This window comes from Lithobates pipiens, unplaced genomic scaffold (genome assembly GCF_037356315.1).
Source record: "Lithobates pipiens isolate NorthernLeopardFrog02 unplaced genomic scaffold, aLitPip1_a1.2 Scaffold_23, whole genome shotgun sequence".
In the NCBI taxonomy this organism is placed as follows: domain Eukaryota; kingdom Metazoa; phylum Chordata; class Amphibia; order Anura; family Ranidae; genus Lithobates; species Lithobates pipiens.
Genome location: NW_027507785.1, coordinates 277,798,846 through 277,818,459, shown reverse-complemented (window position 1 = coordinate 277,818,459; position 19,614 = coordinate 277,798,846). Strand labels below are relative to the sequence as shown.

The window sequence follows — 19,614 nt, the reverse complement described above, 5'->3', positions numbered from 1 at the left end:
ATCTCAAAGCTTGAAATGGCTTGGATTCACCATTTGAAATTGCATGCCCTGTACGGATTAAATATAGACGCTGATGTTAATGCTTTTATAGACAATTCTTAATTTTTATTGTAACTTTTGTTTTTGATTTTTGTATTCATGTAAACTCAATCTGTGATGAAGGAAAGGCTTATTTATGGTGACCATATAATTATGAACATATGTGGGTCCACCCCTTTTCTTCCCCCTACCCTTTTTTTCCACAAAATACGTGAGGTTAAATATATTATCTTCACAGGTCTGTATAGTAAATATTTAATTTTGTATATAATCATATTTTATTTATTTGCGGCACATTACCCCAATTCTGGTGCTGACCACTTTGGGGTGTATATTTATTAGGTGATCAAATATCAATTGGCAATTATTAATCTATCATTTATTTGGGGTATAATTAATACATTCATTTGTTATATTTAGAATCGCACATAATTTATGTAATTGTTGGCATACCGTAATACAACATCTAATTCTTTGATACAATATTTTTTTAATCATGTGAGAATCTGTGATTAGATATTTCACTATTGCAATTTGTAATTTATATCTTTATATTTTTTATTTTTATATTTTTATTTTTATATTTTATTTATTTATTTATTTTTTCATTCTGATTTATTTTTATTTTTTATTTTTATTCTTATTTTTATTTTAAAATATTTTTGTCAATGGTAATTATTAGAATTTTTGGTAGCTATTTAGTTGGGAGATCTATGCAATATTTGTGATTTCCGTTATTATAATACCTTTTGCCGATTATCTACTAATAACCTTTATTGGTTTTAGGTGGGCATATTGCTGCTCTGTTTCTATTTTGGCTTATAAATGGTGATGCGTCGCTGCGCTGCCCCCATTGACAATGTCATGTATGACGAAACGTGTGTGGAAAGAGACGCAGTGACGCCACAACGCTACATGAGGGGAGGACAGGCTACCGAACGAACGCCGGCTGGCTTTTTGACTGTTTGTTACATGCGTTTTGATGCAAGTTTTTTGTAAGTGCAATTATTTATTTATTTTAATAAATGTCCAATCGGTTTTACACTATGAGGGTCTCCCCCTCTTTTTGAGTTACCAATAGTGCAACATCTGTTTTGGATTGCTGACTTTGGGGGATCTAAGTGACGTCGTAGAGGTCCTGTTTAAGGCTGATCCCTAAGTTCTGGTGTATGATTAATGATACGGATGGTTCACATTTAAAAGCCTCATTTGTTTTGCTGTCTGGTAAGGGCATTCACTTCTCGGTGACGGGCACTTGCTTGCTATTTTTGTGTGGAATCACCGTGGTGTCCTGATAAGAACTACTAGTAAGGACTATATTCCTGCAACCTTTTTTTCCTTTCTCGTGGATGAACTGTTGCCTTATAAAAGTCACTTTTAGTAAATCAATTTTGATTGATGGGAATATTATGATGATTCATATTCATTGATCACATTTTTCTGATTTATTAAAAAAAAAAAAAAAAATTATGCAATTTATTCAATTTTGATATGTAGGGAATTTTTTATGATTATATGAAATAATATTAATCTAGTCGCTAATCATTGTATGTGGCGCAGCTCTTTAGTCTTTTCCATTAAGGTGCAGAGGTGCAGAATAAGCCCCTGTACACACGGTCGGAGATTCTGCCAACCAAATCCGTCGGATTTTGTCCGTCAGATTTAGTCTGACGGATTGTGTCCGAAACTGTTGTGTTGCATACACACGGTCGGACTAAGTTGTCGAAAAATCCGATCTTTCAGAACGTGATGACGTAATTTCGTTACGATGGGACTAGATTCAGGCTAGTAGCCAATAGCTTTGATGTAGGAATTTGATCTGAGGATGCGTGGCACTTGGTCCGATCAAAATTCTTTACACATGATCGGATTACGTCTGACCGGCGCAGTTGGTCGGGAAATATTTCCAACATGTTGGAAAATTGGGTCCGACAGAGATTCGGACGGAATCAGTCCGATGCATACCATACATACAGGAATATGTACATTCCCTAGAGCCAATGTGACGCCATTGTAAGATTAGTATCCATTTTGTCAGTATGCATATACCGTATATACTTGAGTATAGGCCGACCCAAGTATAAGCCGAGGCCCCCAATTTACCCCCAAAAAACTGGGAAACTTATTGACTCGTGTATAAGCCGAGGGTGAGACATCCCTGTGTCCCGTCCATCCCTGTGTCCATTCCTGTGTCCCGTCCGTCCCTGTGTCCCGTCCGTCCCTGTGTCCCGTCCGTCCCTGTGTCCCGTCCGTCCCTGTGTCCATCCCTGTGTCCCGTCCATCCCTGTGTCCATCCCTGTGTCCCGTCCGTCGCTGTGTCCCGTCCGTCGCTGTGTCCCGTCCGTCGCTGTGTCCCGTCCGTCGCTGTGTCCCTGTGTCCCGTCCGTCGCTGTGCTGTGCTGTCCGTCCATCCCTGCCTACCTGTGCCAATCTGCAGCCTCTGTGTGCCACGCTCTCCTCCTGGCAGACGGCGGCCATTCCTCTGTTCAAAAGCCGCGCCTCCCTCTCTGTGATAGGCGGAACACTCAATTTCCCACCAGTCAGTGTTCCGCCTATCACGGACATCCTCTCATCCTCGTCCATAGTATGAGAATGAGCGGATGTCCGTGATAGGCGGAACACTGACTGCTGGGAAATTGAGTGTTCCGCCTATCACAGAAAGGGAGGCGCGGCTTTTGAATAGTAGAATGACCGCCGTCTGTCTGCTCGACACGCTGATCGGGCAGGCAGACAGCGATGACTCGAGTATAAGCCGAGGGGGGCACTTTCAGCCTCAAAAAAGAGGCTGAAAAGCTCGGCTTATACTCGAGTATATACGGTAGTTAAATATTGCTTGTTTAAGTCTTAGGTATTCGCCCACACAGATTCCAATGACACTGTTCCTCTTTATCAGTTTGTTCTGTGATTTCTTATGCCGTGTACACACGTAGCGGAATATCCGACGGACTTAGTCTGGCGGACTTCCCACCAGACTGTCCGTCTGACTTTCTGAACGGGCTACTTGCCCACACACTGCACTTTTTCAGCGGACTAATATGGCGTACTATGTCTGCCGTACTATCCGCCCTACTTTTGAAATGAACGGACTCGCCCACACACGCGGAGGAAAGTGCGCTCATTTCGAGCGGGTCTCCAGGTATGTGGGGCCCGCGAAGGAGACATCGCTGGCCCCGCCACCTGGTATGGACTTCAAGGGGAAGCCCAACGCCGAAAAAATCGGCGTGGGGGTTCCCCCCGGGTCCACATACCCGGCCGGCCAGGAAAGGGGGGGACGAGCTAGCGCCCCCCCCCTCCTGAGCCGTACCAGGCCGCGTGTCCTCAACATGGGGGTGCCTTGGGGAAGGGGGGGCTGCGCGGGGGGCTTATCGGAATCCGGGAGCCCCCTTTAATAAGGGGGCCCCCGGATACCGGTCCCCCACCCTATGTGAATGAGTATGGGGTACAATGTACCCCTACCCATTCATCTGTGAAAAAAAGTACAAAAAAGAACACAACACAGGGTACCAATGTAGGGTCTCTAAAGCTCCACACTCTTCCAGCACACAGCTTGAGATCACTTTGCTTTCTCTACTGTGCAATTCTGGATTCCTGTCATTGTCAGCACATGGTTAGGCCTCACTCTGAATAAGTCCCAACCGTTCACTAATAACCATTTGCTGGCAGGGGTCTGCAGTCCCCTTTGGTGTAGCAACCAATAGCAATGAAAAAGGAAAGTCTGATGCAAATCCTGCCAACCCTCCTGGCTGCAGCAACTTAACTTCAAGAGTCTCTCCTTCTGGCTTCACATCCATTCCTGACATATCCCTCCCAGAGCTTCTCACTGTGCTTCTCACTCACCGACCCCTGAATGGATCCCTCCTGAATGACTTTCCCGGCAGTGCTCCCTGCTGTCTTACTTGTGCTCCTCCTCTCAATGACCCTGTAGAGAGAGGCTACCTCCCAGCTCTGAACACCAGGCCCAAGGTCAACCCCCCCCCCCCCAGAAAGGGGGCTCCCTCAAGGGCCCCCACAGCCTAATACTCCTTCATTCAGTTCTTCCACCCAACTCCTCCCACAGAAGGATGACTATGAGTATATATAGGAGGCCTGCCCCCTGCCAATCTTAGTTGAGGAATGGTCAGGGCTCCCAGATACACTTCATGCCACTCCTATCCTCTGCGCTGCCTCTTTTCCAGAATCCTCTAGAAACAAACAACTGTTTACAAAGAGTTTGCTGCAAGGGACAGGGGTCTATACTGTAGGCTGAGAATCTTTTCCTGCCTCTGACTGGGTATCTGGGGGATGGGAACCCAGGCTATCAATGACATACCTGCTCGGGGTGCATCATTACGCAGCCCAGTAAGCTCACATTGTGGAGATTATGGAGTCCCTTATGGCTTGCCTCACCAACACAGTTGAGTGGTATAATGAGGTCTGGGAGCCTTGACATTCGTGAGAAGAACCCATGTGAAGCTCTAATATTCCTAACTGACCATGGTACCAGCATACTCTACCCCCCAAGGAATGATGAATGCAGGATCATCTTCACTTTTCGTTCTCTTTCTTTTTTCTTTTGTTGATATTTTTGGAAGTTATTTAAGGGCATTGAGTAGTGCATTGGGCTTCATCCCTGGGTCCTGTTAGACTTTAAGTGGTAGCTCTTGAGATTGGGTATAATTGCTAATGTTTATAAAGCTAGAATGTACAACACATATTTTTTGTCAAATACTGTTACTACTACTTGAAGATGTCTTGCTGATACAATCTCTACATTACCTTCAGACCTCTGTTTTAATGTGTATCAGTCTGTTGTGGACCTTCAATGATGTCCTTTCATTGATGTTTATTTTCCCTGTTTGCTTTGAAAAAGAAAAATGTAATAAAAATTGCCAATTGAAAATAAGCGCACATTACTTCTGGACATGTCATTATGTCTACCATCAAGGAAGAAATGAAAGGAATGGCAATCACTGGACTTTCCTGAACACCATAGAAAAAGGGTATGATCTAAAAATCTGTGAAGGTTCTCATTTATCCAGATCATGGTATAGCTGTTAATCACATTCAATTGGACTTGTCCTATAATGTTCAAGATGTTTTGTAGTTTATCCAAGCCACTTCTTCAGTTCCTAGAAGTTCCAGTATGACCTAAAACAGGGATGTCAAACTCAATTTCATTGCAAGCCGCATCAGCATTATGGTCTCCCTCTAAGAGCCAGTTGTATCTGTAAGACTACTGTAGATGTCCAGAGCACCCCATTCCCCCTTACTTCAGAAGTCAAGAGTCTCCCCACCCTCTTTACATCACAGCGCACCCCCCCTTACCTTGTGCTGCTGCCAGAAAGAAGCAGAAGGTGTAGAGTCTGGAGAAGGACCAGAGTAGGGCTGGAGCCTTCTGAATGCTGAGATAAGGGGGAGGCAGAGACTGGGTGGGGGGGTTTTGGCTGCACAGAGAGGAACAGGATATGTAGAAGGAGTTCTGTCCTCCTCTCTGCTGCCGACTGTTGGGACAGGAAATGGGGTGGGGGCAGAGATGAGCCTCTCTGGGGCTGCGAAGAAAAGCACAGGATCTGGCAGAGGGGTTCTGTCCTTCTCTCTGCTGTTGACTGCTGAGACTAGGCAGGGCAAAGACAAGGGTATTGCAGGAGAGGTGAGAGGGCCACATAAAATGGCCTGGAGGGCCGAATTCGATCAGTGGGCCTTTGACACATGTGACCTAGAATGTCAGATGTTCTACACTTTATGTTCTGGAATGAATGAGAAAATGTGAAAATAGAATAAAAAATACTTTCATGTGATCATTACAACTTGCATGGCTAGAGCAGGGAGTCAGAGCCAAGAGCTCCTGGAGAGCAGATTTTGCTGCTGGAAGGTTCTACAGTTCTAAAAAGCCAGTTAGTCCTTTATTCCTCTAAAATCCAGCAAAAATAGAGTTACCTAAACCTAAATAGAGAACCTAAAACGAATCTCGAGGCAAACAGCTAAATACAGCTAAAAACAGCTAAATATGGAGTTGAATTATATACACATATCATGAGCTGCTCTAACCTGCTAATATATTTGTATTTCTGTTAAGCATATTCTGAGATGTATGTAGCCTGCCAAACATCGTAACCAGGTTGGTGACCTGACTTATTTCTGAGCTATACAGCTTGGTCACCTCCCTGTAACAAGCCTGTGATTGGACAGTGAAGGAGCAACAACAAATATTCTGATCCATCTGCCTTCCTCTGCTGTCAACATGGTCCTTGTCAGCACATACATGCAGCAGGGCCTGATTGACTCAGAGTACTGCATCCTTTGCTCTCACTCTGATTTTCAGTTGCTGACTCTAGCTACATTTAAATATATATTAAAGTGTTACTAAACCCACAACAGTTAAAGCAGTCTGTATATGCTGTAAAGCATGCTTGTTATACTCAATGGGGAACCTAGGGGTTAATTTGATCCCGTCTTCTCTGATCCTCCCCAGAATCCATCTCCTGATAGTACAGAGCCTTGGGGGTACTCTGCACACGCTCAGTTTGGTGTGTATTGTTTTTTATTTTCTTGGGGGGAGGGGGGGATGCATGTAATCAGCACAGGGCCAATCAGCACTGTTCAGACAGAAGGTCAGGGGGTCAGGGTTCCTGCAGCCTCATGGGACAGTCAGAATAGAATGAAGACTCCTCCTACAAGCTTTAACCAGACACTGATAGAAGTCACAAGGCTAATATATACTGCTGATGAGAAAAGGTATTTAGCAGTTTATATTTACTAAAATAATTGCATTTCCATGTTCTGCGTACTGTAGGAGGCCAGATATAATGAATGCAGGGTCCTGGTTTTAGTAACACTTTAAATGATCTCTCAGTCCTAAAATAATTGCACTCGCTTTTGTTTTATATCTGCCTGAAGTTCCGGTTGAAAGCACAAAAATTGAAATGCAAGCTGAAGCCACACACTGGGTTCATGTACTTTGCAGTGACAATGCTACTGATCATTGTAAAGCAGGGGACAAGTGTTGTTGCACTGAAAAGGAAGCGACAGCAATACAATTTTAAACAGTTGCCAAAGAAAAAGAAAAGCATTACACTATCAAGGTTACAGGAGCAAATTGTAATATATACATTTGTAGCTTTAGGTTTACAAAAAGTTTAACCCTTAGGAAGCCTCTTTGTTAGTGCCGATGTTCAAGTTTCTCTTTCTTGCCCATTGGGTACACATTTTCTAAATGACAAATTCAATTCTCTGTCCCCCCTTCTCTACCCAAACAGAAATAAAGTATAAAGATAGCTCATCACCCAGAGTTGGAATCTTTCCCCTCTCACCTGCTGATTGTAGGCTCAGCCCTGTGTCCAGCTTGTTGTGCGGCTTGTTGCTGATGAACAGATAGCAGAGGACACAAACTGTGATGATAAATGCCAATAGGACCACAGCAGCTATGGATAAACCCACCAGTGCTCCCACGCTGCGGAGACAAAAAGCACACAATGCGTGACTAGCAGTCTAATAAATAAACATATTTCCATTATAAATAGCCAAATCTAGAACTACCAAAATGAATAAGTGCTAGGTATTAGTGTATACCATCAATATCCATACTACATATTTAAAAACTGTATAAAACCAAAGAAAACGTTTTTATAATGTGCTATCAAAAAAGCTTTAAGTCTTCATAAACGTCCATAAAGAATAGTCCAATTTTAGTGCCAACAGTAATCTATGCTAAACTAGATCCTGGAATTAATATACAAGCGCATATACAGTAGACTCATTCACTGTTTGGGTTTAAAAGTCTGGTGAGTCTAATTCCGCGTACACATGACCAGACTTTCTGGCAGACTAGGTCTGACGGAATCAGTACGTCAGACAATCCGATCTAACGGACTTAGTCGGGAAGACTGTCAGACCTAGTCTGCCGGAAAGTCCGGTCGTGTGTACGCGGCATTAGGAGGATGGAGTGGAACCACTGAAGAGCATCATTTGGAGAGATCTTGTTTTGCATAAGATGTGTGGAGCACATTTAAGAGTTTTGCATAAATCACTGTTTTCACTATAACTGGATTATTGATTATGGATGTTTTTGAACACGTAAAGCTTTTTTGATGGCACATTATTTAACGTGTTTATTTTGGTACAATAATAGACATTTTCTTTAATTTTATAAGTTTTACAATTATGTAGTATGGATATTGATGGTATACACTGATACCTAGCACTCATCATTTTGGTGTGTCTATCACAGGATATTCAGAAGAGCAGCAGGGGTATTATAAGTGTATAGGGTGAAATCTGTGGCACGGTGATTTGGCCCCCAGATCCCACCCACGCCCTTATGTGAATGAGTATGAGGTATATAGTACACCTACTCATTCACCAAAAAAAATAAAAAAATAGTGTAGTGTAAAAACTGACAGTTTTTGACAATTCCTTTATTAAAACCAAAAACAATGTCCCCGAATTGAATCCATTGTCAATCACAACACCGCCACCACCGCCGACCCAAAAAATGAAATAAAATAAAAACAGGTCCATTCCTGCTGAAGGCTCCTGCCATCTTCCAACTCCGCCGTCTGACAGTTCTTAAATAAGTCAGCAGGAACTGGCCGAGATTCGAAACGTGTATGGGCAGGCTGAATGTACCAAGTTGATTGATTGATCAACTTGTGTACAACCAGCCTGTCGGAAATACTTGCAGTTATTGCTAGCGGCTGCTATAGCCACTAGCAATATTCACAGTTTTCTCCCAGTGGGGACTGCTTCCCCCCACCCCCACCCTGCCTTATTTCAATGTCTCGGGAGGAGGGATTCCCCTGTCAGCACTGTCTGTGTTAAAGGGGATTTGTGCAAATTTCTATCCTGCAACCCATGGTGCCTTATTGCCTGCCTTAGTGGGTTGTTTCATGTAGATGTTATAGTGTTATCACTATTCATCATCAGTCGTTTCAGGGTAAGTGCAGAGGAGGCTTCAGAAGTCTAATAGACCCCTGACTGATGAGCAAGACAGATAAGTAAAGCTGGTAACACATCTGAAAGGGTTCCGCAAAGGCCCCACTTTCTTGAAAATGAGAATGCAAAATGTTAATATACAATAATTCCTAATATGTCACTAAAATCAGTACTAAACAGGAGCAGTATTGCAGACTATGATACAGATTTACAATTAGGTTACAGTTTAATTCACTACTCTGATGTAGCTGACCCGTTCCATTTTTATTGTATTTTTATTCAATGAAAATCTGTCTCAACTTCAGTGATACTTCTGTTGCAGACCTGTGCAAAATGCCCAAGGTTTGGGGTGCACATGTAGGCAGGTGCAGTCTGCTGTCTCCACTGCAGGTGGCGCTCAAATGGAATGCAGTGGGAGAGGAAGTCATCCGGAACAGGGTTCCTCTATGATTTTCTGAGTCACGGGGGCAGTGATCTGAGTGGATGCTGGCCACCCCAGCTGACTATGGTGACCATCTTCGGTGTGGCAGAGTCTATTTAAGTCCCTGGCCCCCGAGTTTGGTATGTTTCATGCAAGTGGGTAGAGTATGTAAAAGGTACCCCATCTCAGTGTTGACAGCCTACCAGATTGAAATTTACTGACATGACACCCAAAATTTACTGACACAGCCACATTTTTAAAGTTCCAGTATTTAGGCTACAAATAAGTACAATATTAGCATTGTGATTTAAGGTAGATATTAAGGCAAAAGAGCATATTTCTTATTTTATTTTCGATATAGTAAGTAGGTAGCTCAGGGACAGGACTCAGGAGGCCAACAAATTAGAATGGGTGATGCACACATGAAACCGACTCTCACAGTGATACTGACAGCAGTGTTCTGCAGCACAGATCACCATCATGACATGTCCCCTCCTGAGTCACAGTGACAGTCTCTCTCCATGCCAAGTGGTCCCTTTAGTCCATTCCAGTCCAAACAGCACTGACAGTCCTGGCTTGCCTTAATCCCATCCTGCAGACCTGCACATCTGCTCCGAGCGCTCCATTCCCTTGCACCATGACATCACATGACATGCTCAGACACTGCCTATATCAGACCTGCCCCTCAAACACACTGTAGCAGGCACTTGGGTGGTTTCGGACAGCTCCAGGCCCGAGCTACGCATGAGCAGTTTTTACTGGCATATTTTTTACTGGCAATCTTTTCTCTTACTGGCATTTACTGGCAGGAGAAAAGTGCCCATTTTTTACTGGCTGCCATTAAAAATACTGACAGTTGGCAAGACCGCCCCATCTGTGAGGGACAGTACTAACGATAGTGAAAGGTTCCTGCTGAGGAGGAAAAACTGCATTTTTTTCGATACCTTCCTGATTGGGCGCGAAATGGACTAGCTGCATTCTGTCCCCTCCCAGGAGAACCTGGTTATTGGAACTGCGAGTGTGCCTGGCTAGGTAGCTATCCCACTGGGTTTGTTGTAAACTTTTGCTATATTACTTCAATACAAGTTTTCCATTGCACCTGACTGTGTGAATTATTGCCTAGTGCCTACACACAGGTCACAAATATGCAGAAAAACTGTGGCACAGACATTGGGAGGCAGCCTGCTTTGTGTCTAATTATGTTGCTAATTTGCTTGATAAATGTTCCCCAATATGTACATTAATACCCACCTAGTTGTATTCTCGATGACAGAAACTATGCAATTAAAATAAAATAAAAGAACAATCTATTAGGGAGAGCAGCATCATGTCTTATCTGTCAAATGAGAATTAATAAACCATTAAGATGTTTAAATCTCTAGCATCCACCAAAAATTTAAATATACCTTTTGATTGGTAGACCCTTAACCACTTAAGCCCCGTACCATTTGGCTGGCTAAAGACCAGAGCGCTTTTGCGATTCAGCACTGCTCCCAAACCAAATTGACGTCCTTTTTTTCCCACAAATAGAGCTTTCTTTTGGTGGTATTTGATCACCTCTGCGGTTTTTATTTTTTGCGCTATAAACAAAAAAATAGCGGCAATTTTGAAAAAAACACATTCTTTTTTTTACTTTTTACTATAAAAAATATCCCCAAAAAATATATAATTTTTTTTTCCTCAGTTTAGGACGATACATTTTCTTCTACATATTTTTGGTAAATAAAATCCCAATAAGCGTTTATTGATTGGTTTGCGCAAAAGTTACAGTGTTTACAAGATAGGTGATAGTTTTATGGCATTTTTTTTTTATTAGTAACGGTGGCAATCAGCCATTTTTATTGTGACTATGACATTATGGCAGACAGATCAGACACTTTTGCCATGATTTTGGGATCATTCACATTTATACAGGGATCAGTGCAATTAAAAATGAATTGGTTACTGTGTAAATGTGACTGGCAGTGAAGGGGTTAACCACTAGGTGGTGCTGTGGGGGTTAAGTGTGTTCTAGGGAGTGATTCTAACTGTGGAGGGGGGGGCTGTGTGTGACACAACACTGATCACCGCTCCCGATCACAGGGAGCTGTGATCAGTGACAGTATCACTAGGCAGAATGGGGAAATGCTTGTTTACATTAGCATTTCCCTGTTCTTCCTCTCCGTGAGATGATCGCAGGTATCCCCGCGGACATCGAGTCTGCGGAACCCGCAAATGTGCTCACGAAGCTCCCAGCGGCCGTGTGCCCACAACCCGCTTCTTAAGGGCCCACGTACAGGTACGTTAATTTGCCTGTACGTTCCCTTCTAACGTAGTATATCTGCGTGAGGTGGTCGGGAAGTGGTTAAAAGCAACTCTAAATATATCATATAAAACCCTTGATGTAAAGAAGATAATTAATACTCAACTTTTTTGTTGCCTGCCCCTATTGATCTTTGTTGATGATGAGAATCAGCCACCCGAAGAATCTTTAAAATCTGACTCTTCCAGTAGTGTCAGATTCTTGATCTTCTGCTGCAGGTTACAGCCCTTCCCACATTATCTATTAGAACAGTTTTTACATTTTAGAATGGGGTACTTCGAGACTATAATGTAATAATTTTTAAAGGGTGCCTCGAGACTGTCCATAAGTTTAAAGGGTGCATTATCTGAAGAAAGGTTGAGAAACACTGGTCTAGGGGATGTCTTTTTGTGAATTTAGGGCTGCCTAACTTAAAGTGGAGTGCCACCCAAAAATGGAACTTCCGCTTAAAGTACTTGTGACCCCCTGACATACCACATTTGGCATGTCATTTTTTTGGGTAGGGAGCGAGTACCTAGTTTTGCACAGGTACCCAGCTCCCACTTCCTCGCCTGGTGCCGTGGCTCACGCATGCGCAGTGCACACCCGGCTTTGAAGCCACAGCCGAGAGCCCCACACTTGCAATGCCGGAGCCGCAGAGAGGAGACGGAGAGAAGTGAGGCTTCGTGCGACCGCATTGCTGGACTGTGGGACAGGTGAGTGTCTGTTTATTAAAAGTGAGCAGCTACACTTTTTGTAGCTGTTGACTTTTAAATGAGTGGAACTCCGCTTTAAACAGGAGAAGTTCTCACAGTGCAAGTTACTTAAAATCCATCAGGAGAATTTAACAGGAGGAGAAGCTTCTTAGCACAAATCCTGCAGCAGTATCCTTGGCTGTAATAGGAAATATCTAGTCTCTATAAGAGCTGACCCAGTCCATACTTTAACCCCTGGCATTCACTTTCCTCTAGCACATGCACACCAGGGATCTCAAGCAAGGGCATATTCAAAATATCCTTGGAGAGCTGTCTGCCACCCAACTTACACTTGACTCCTTTCAGTGAGGGAAACACAAATCCTTCTCCAGACCAGAATCCCAGGAAATGTCCTCCAGCAGAAATCTTTTAGCTAATCTTTTCTAGGCCCTCAACCAAGCAGCTGCTGAGGCCAGCTGTCTCCTCTAACACTAGTTACCTCTCAGGGGCAGCAGACCCAGGAAAACTGAAACCCTCTCTGAAGAGGAAAAAACACTCTAACCAGGCCTCCCAAACATTTATCACCTCTCCTGTCACCTTCTGTGCACCCCATCCCCAGGGATTGGCAGGAGTCTGATAAATATTCATAAACCAGTGGTTAACCCTCCTATTCTATTTTCTAGAAGCTTCCTCCAGAAACAGACAAAAACAATCAACCACTGACCTTGGTGGAATCCTGACCAGACAAAAAAGCAAATCATTGTTCCACTGAGTACAGTAAAGCCAAAAACAAACTTTATTCTAGCTTTTTGTCAGGGTGCTACATTATCTTAAGCAAATCAATACTTATTTACACTAACTGCTGGAAATCAAAACTGGCAATCAATGAGCCTTGACTGTGTATTGAAGAGATATTTAAATAGGCAACAAAATGCTATAATATAATGGAAAATTTTCCATTGTGCCTTTTCCTGAAATTTAATGGTCATTCTCTACTTTCAAATACTTTAGGTTCTTTAGTCCCATATATGTATTTTAGGATAATGTGTAGAAATCAGACAATGCAGGAAAGAGACACACTTTTACACATTGTTCCCAATCTATTTCTTGGGGCCCCAGGTCAAGACTAGGGATGAGCCGAACACCCCTCGGGTTAAGTTCGCAGCAGAACATGCGAAGCAGGCAAAAAATTGGTGTGTACATCCAAACCCTGAATTTGGTACACGAATGTGAAAAATCACAAGTGCTCATTTTAAAAGCTTATATGCAAGTTATTGCCATAGAAAGTGTTTGGGGACCCGGGTCCTGCCTCATTGGGCATGTACCCATGCAAAAAAAGTTTTAAAAATGTCAATTTTTTTCGGGAGCAGTGGTTTTAATAATGCTTAAAGTGAAACAATAAAAATGAAATATTCCTTTAAATATCATGCCTGGGGGTGTCCCTGGTATGCCTCTAAAGTAAAGCATTTTTACTGTGTTTAGAAAAATACCACTGCAAATGATATTAAAGGAAAAAATGTCCTTTAAAACTACTCAAAGCTGTAATTTATTGTAGGATCTCGGCAATATAGATAAAAATCATTGAAAAAAATGGCGTGGGTTTATCCCCCAGACCATTACCAGGCCTTTTGGGTCTGGTATGAATATTAAGGGAACCCCGTGCCAAAATGACCCAACAAAAATGGTGTGGATGCCCCCCCAAATCCATACCAGGCCCTTCAGGTCTGGTATGGATATTAAGGGGAACCCTGCACCAAAAGAAATGGCGTGGGAGCCCCCAGGACCCCAGGCACTATATACTTTAAACAGTAGTATATTTACTATATATTTTATTATATAAAAAATTTTTTAATTACATGGCCCTGTTAAACAGGGGCAGAAAATTGGGCCTTGGGTGGTGGTGCCCTAATCCAAAAATATTGTTGGAAGCTGGCATCATTAAGATTGAGGACGAATAGGATATTCAGCATAGGCAGTCTTCAAGGGATCCCACATCCATAGCAAATTCAATCAGTTACATCAGCATCAGGTGCTTGTTAGCTACTGATCCAAGACTGATTAATTTTTATGAATGTGAGACTATCAACGGTGTCTGTGGACAGGCGCACTCTTTGATGCATTACAAACCCTGCAGCAGCACTGAATGTGCGTTCAGAAAGCATGCTGGATGCAGGACAGGCCAGTAACTCAATTGCATATTGAGCAAGTTCTGGCCAGTGGTCCATCCTCAAGATCCAGTAACCCAGTGGATGCTCTGTTGGAAAGGTCTCCAAAGTCTGCTCTTGCCCCTAGATATTCCTAAACCATGTAATGCAGATGCTGGTAATGGTTGCTTGAACCAATCAGACCTTCGCGCTGAGGACTAAAAAATAGTTTAAAGTCATCGTTCAGCCAGCCACTTTCCCCACCACTCTTCCTCTGAACGAAGCCTCAGCAACACGTTGTCCAGCATGAGGAAATGGTAACCTCCCAGGGTCTGGAAATGCATTACACAAACCTTTCTTCAAGGCCTTCTGAAGATGTTTCATCCTCTGCTCCCTCTGCAAAGGCAGGATGAGTTCTGTAACTTTACCATTGTAATGAGGATCAAAAAGGGTTGCCAGCCAGTAATGATTATTGATGGACGAACTTCCGACGGGACGTTTCGCGAGCGCGATCCGCGAACGTGCCCAAATGTTGGACCCCATTCACTTTAATGGCAGGCAAACCTTAAAAACCTCCAGGTCATATTTTCAGCCACAAAATACTTACTAGCTGTGCACACATAGTCCCACAACATGGACACTGACATGCCAGAAGTATTAAGTGAATCTGGGATCGACAACGACAAGCATTCTTTTTTTATCTGTGAAATTTTGACAATTCAGGAGCGCCATGAGAGGCCATGGAGGAGAGGCAAGGTCAGGCCAGGCTATGAAGGGGGTGCAGGAAATTATCAGTGCCACAGTCAGGGCAGCGCAGTCCTGTGCCAGTATCCCAGTGTGCCAACCTGTGCTTGAGCCCCTCCCTCTGCCCGGCCCTTACCCTCACCTATGCAGGGCTCCACTGCGGTGGTCCGGAGGTGCCAGTCCAGTGCTGATCCTCAGCCATGGTGCTGGCACTGCCTGCTGATTGGCTTCTCCGCTGCTATCTCCCTCACTGTCTGAAACCAGCACCGCGATAGAGACTGAGCGCTGACACCAGCACCCTGATAGAGAGCACTGACACCAGCACTGAGATAGAGAGCACTGACACCAGCACCGTGATAGAGAGCACTGACACCAGCACTGTGATAGAGAGCACTGAGACCACACCAGCACTGAGATAGAGAGCACTGACACCACACCAGCACCGAGATAGAGAGAGAGCACTGACACCAGCACTGAGATAGAGAGAGAGCACTGACACCAGCACCGTGATAAAGAGCACTGACACCAGCACCGTGATAGAGAGCACTGACACCACACCAGCACCATGATAGAGAGCACTGACACCAGCACCGAGATAGAGAGCACTGACACCACACCAGCACCATGATAGAGAGCACTGACACCAGCACCGAGATAGAGAGCACTGACACCACACCAGCACCGTGATAGAGAGTACTGACACCACACCAGCACTGAGATAGAGAGCACTGACACCAGCACTGTGATAGAGAGCACCGACACCAGCACCGTGATAGAGAGCACTGACACCAGCACCATGATAGAGAGCACTGACACCAGCGCCGAGATAGAGAGCACTGACACTACACCAGCACCGTGATAAAGAGCTCTGACACCACACCAGCACCGTGATAGAGAGCACTGACACCAGCCCCGTGATAGAGAGCACTGACACCAGCACCGTGATAGAGAGCACTGACACCACACCAGCACCGAGATAGAGAGCACTGACACCAGCACCGTGATAGAGAGCACTGACACCAGCACAGAGATAGAGAGCACTGGCACCACACCCGCACCGAGATAGAGAGAGAGCACTGACACCAGCACTGTGATAGAGAGCACTGACACCAGCACCATGATAGAGAGCACTGACACCACACCAGCACCGAGATAGAGAGAGAGCACTGACACCAGCACCGTGATAGAGAGCACTGACACCAGCATCGTGATAGAGAGCACTGAAACCACACCAGCACCGTGATAGAGAGCACTGACACCAGCACCGAGATAGAGAGCACTGACACCAGCACAGAGATAGAGAGCACTGACACCACACCAGCACCGAGATAGAGAGAGAGCACTGACACCAGCACTGTGATAGAGAGCACTGACACCAGCACCAGCACCGTAATAGAGAGCACTGACACCACACCAGCATCGAGATAGAGAGCACTGACACCACACCAGCACCGAGATAGAGAGAGAGCACTGACACCAGCACCGTGATAGAGAGCACTGACACCAGCACCGAGATAGAGAGCACTGACACCACCCCAGCACCGTGATAGAGAGCACTGACGCCAGCACCGAGATAGAGAGCACTGACACCACACCAGCATCGTGATAGAGAGAACTGACACCAGCACCGTGATAGAGAGCACTGACACCAGCACCAAGATAGAGAGAGAGCACTGACACCAGCACCGTGATAGAGAGCACTGACACCAGCACCGTGATAGAGAGCACTGAGACCACACCAGCACCGAGATAGAGAGAGCTGACACCACACCAGCACCGAGATAGAGAGAGAGCACTGACACCAGCACCGTGACAGAGAGCACTGACACCAGCACCGTGATAGAGAGCACTAAAACCACACCAGCACCGTGATAGAGAGCACTGACACCAGCACCAAGATAGAAAGCACTGACACCACCCCAGCACCGTGACAGAGAGCACTGACACCAGCACCGAGATAGAGAGCACTGACACCACACCAGCACCATGATAGAGAGCACTGACAACACACCAGCACCGAGATAGAGAGCACTGACACCACACCAGCACCGTGATAGAGAGCACTGACACCACACCAGCACCGAGATAGAGAGCACTGACACTAGCACTGATACCAGCAACTGGCTGTGGGACCCAAAAATATGACACCGCTCAACCTCTTCAAACAGGAGGGTACGGGCATATAGTACTGTGTTATTTTTTTGTACAAGTGAGCCAAAGGTAGAAAAAATGTCCGTGCGCTAGATTATATAAATCGTTTATAGAGTTATCCATATACATGATCTACTGGTCACATGTGTTGAATTCCACAGAGATCCATGCCTCATTAATTTTTATAAATGTGTGGTAGTCAACACTGTCGTGAGCTAGGCGAGTACGCTTATCGGTCACAATCCCCCCTGCTGCACTGAACGTCCTTCCAGACAGGACACTGGATGAGGGGCAAGCCAACAGTTCCATTGCAAATTGTGCAAGCTCTGGCCAGAGGTCAAGCCTGCCCACCCAGTAGTCCAGGGGTTCATCACTTCTCAGAGCGTGCACATTGGCCGTTAACCCGATGTAGTCGTTCTAGGCGTTCCCTGATGCTGGATCCAGGTGACACCTGTCGATGGGTCGGCTGAAAGAATGATCTCATATCAGGAGTGACCAACACATCTTCAAACCGCCCTCTTTTTGCAGGAGCTGTTGGATTGGTACCCGCAACTCTTTCTCTGGGAGTGGGAATTCTTCTGCCAGCGCACGCAAAAGCAGAATGCAGCATTTCTCTAAGCAAGGCCTGGAAGTGCTCCATTCTGACAGCCCTCTGTGATGGTGGTAACATTTCCGCCATTTTGTGTTTGTACCGGGGGTCTAAGTACGTTGCCACCCAGTACTGGTCCTTGACCTTTATGCTTTTTATAAGGGGGTCCCTGTTAAAACATTGGAGCATGAAGGCACTAAACTGGAAGTGGTGTGGTGGCCTGGCTCCTGCTCATCATCCAGGATAATGTTGTCCTCCTCGTTCTCCTCTCCCCATCCACGCACAACAACAGGGATCCCAGAAAGGTTTAAAGCATGCTCTTCTTGCTCCTCCTCATCTGCCCCGGCACCATCCTCCTCTGACTCCTCTTCAGACTCCTGTTGTTGACTTGTCTCAGATAGAGTAGCCCCCCCTGAGAATTCATCCAGCATTGCAACTTCCTCATCTTCCTGCTCCTGCTCCTCCATGGCTTGATCAATGACACGACGCAATGCACGCTCCATAAAGAAGGCATAAGGTACGATGTCACTGGTGGCGCCATGGCTGCGACTGACCAGTTTGGTGATCTCATCAAATGGTCGCAGAAGTCTGAATGCGTCGCTCATGAGCAGCCACTGGTGCGGTAAAAAAAACAAGCTCCCCAGAACCTGTTCTGCCGCAGAGTTCGTACAGGTAGTCATTAACTGCACGTTTCTGCTGAAGCAGCCTATCAAGCATATTGAAGGTTGAGTTCCATCATGTCGGGCAATCGCAAATAAGACGTCTGACCGGCAGATTGTGTCGCTGCTGAATGTCAGCAAGGCGAGCCATGGGCGTGTAAGATCTTTTGAAATGGGCCGAGATTTTCGTTGCCTGCCGCAAGATGTCCTGGACCCCAGGGCATTTGACAACGAATCGCTGCACGACCAAGTTTAAGACGTGTGCCATGCATGGCACATGTGTAATTTTGCCCTGTTTCAATGCCCTAAGCAGATTGGCACCGTTGTCACACACCACTTTACTAACTGTCAAATTGAGCAGTGTTAGCCACTGATCTGCCTGTGAACGTAAAGCTGAAAGGAGTGCCGGGCCAGTGTGGCTCTTGGCTTCCGGGCACAACAGACGCAGCATGGCAACGTCTCACCTGGCATGTCGAATAGGTTCTGGGGATCTTGGGAGGCGCAGCGGAAGAGATGCTAGCAGCGGAAAAGGAGGAGTCAGTCCGAGGAGGAGAGGAAGGATGGAGTAGGAAGAGGAGAAGAAGAGCCATGCCTGCATGCAATCCATGGCGGTAAAACCAAATCTACACGGGTGCCACAGGTTACATGCTTGACGGCCGTCAGAAGGTTCACCCAGTGGGCAGTAAAAGTTATATACCTTCCCTGCTCGTGTTTGCTAGACCACGTGTCTGTGGTCAGATGTATCTTGGCACCGACACTATGTGCCAGAGATACATTCACTTGCTGCTGAACATGGCCATATAGCTCTGGGATGCCCTTCTGTGAGAAATACTTCCTTCCTGGGACCTTCCATTGGGGTGTTCCAATGGCCACAAATTTTCGAAAGGCCTCAGAGTCCACCAGTTTATATGGCAGTAGTTGGCGGGCTAACAGTTCTGACAAGCCAGCCGTCAACCGTTGGGCAAGAGGGATATACAGCGT

General features: G+C 45.3%; 1 protein-coding gene across 1 annotated transcript in view; it reads right to left on the bottom strand.

Moving 5' to 3' along the window:
- The window catches only part of SHISAL2A (shisa like 2A), a 198,405-nt gene that overhangs the window by 147,335 nt on the left and 31,456 nt on the right, over positions 1-19,614 (bottom strand). Inside the window, exon 2 of the mRNA XM_077453304.1 lies at positions 7,329-7,468. Within this exon, the coding sequence (XP_077309430.1) occupies positions 7,329-7,468 (140 nt within the window). The remainder of the gene's footprint in view (positions 1-7,328; positions 7,469-19,614) is intronic.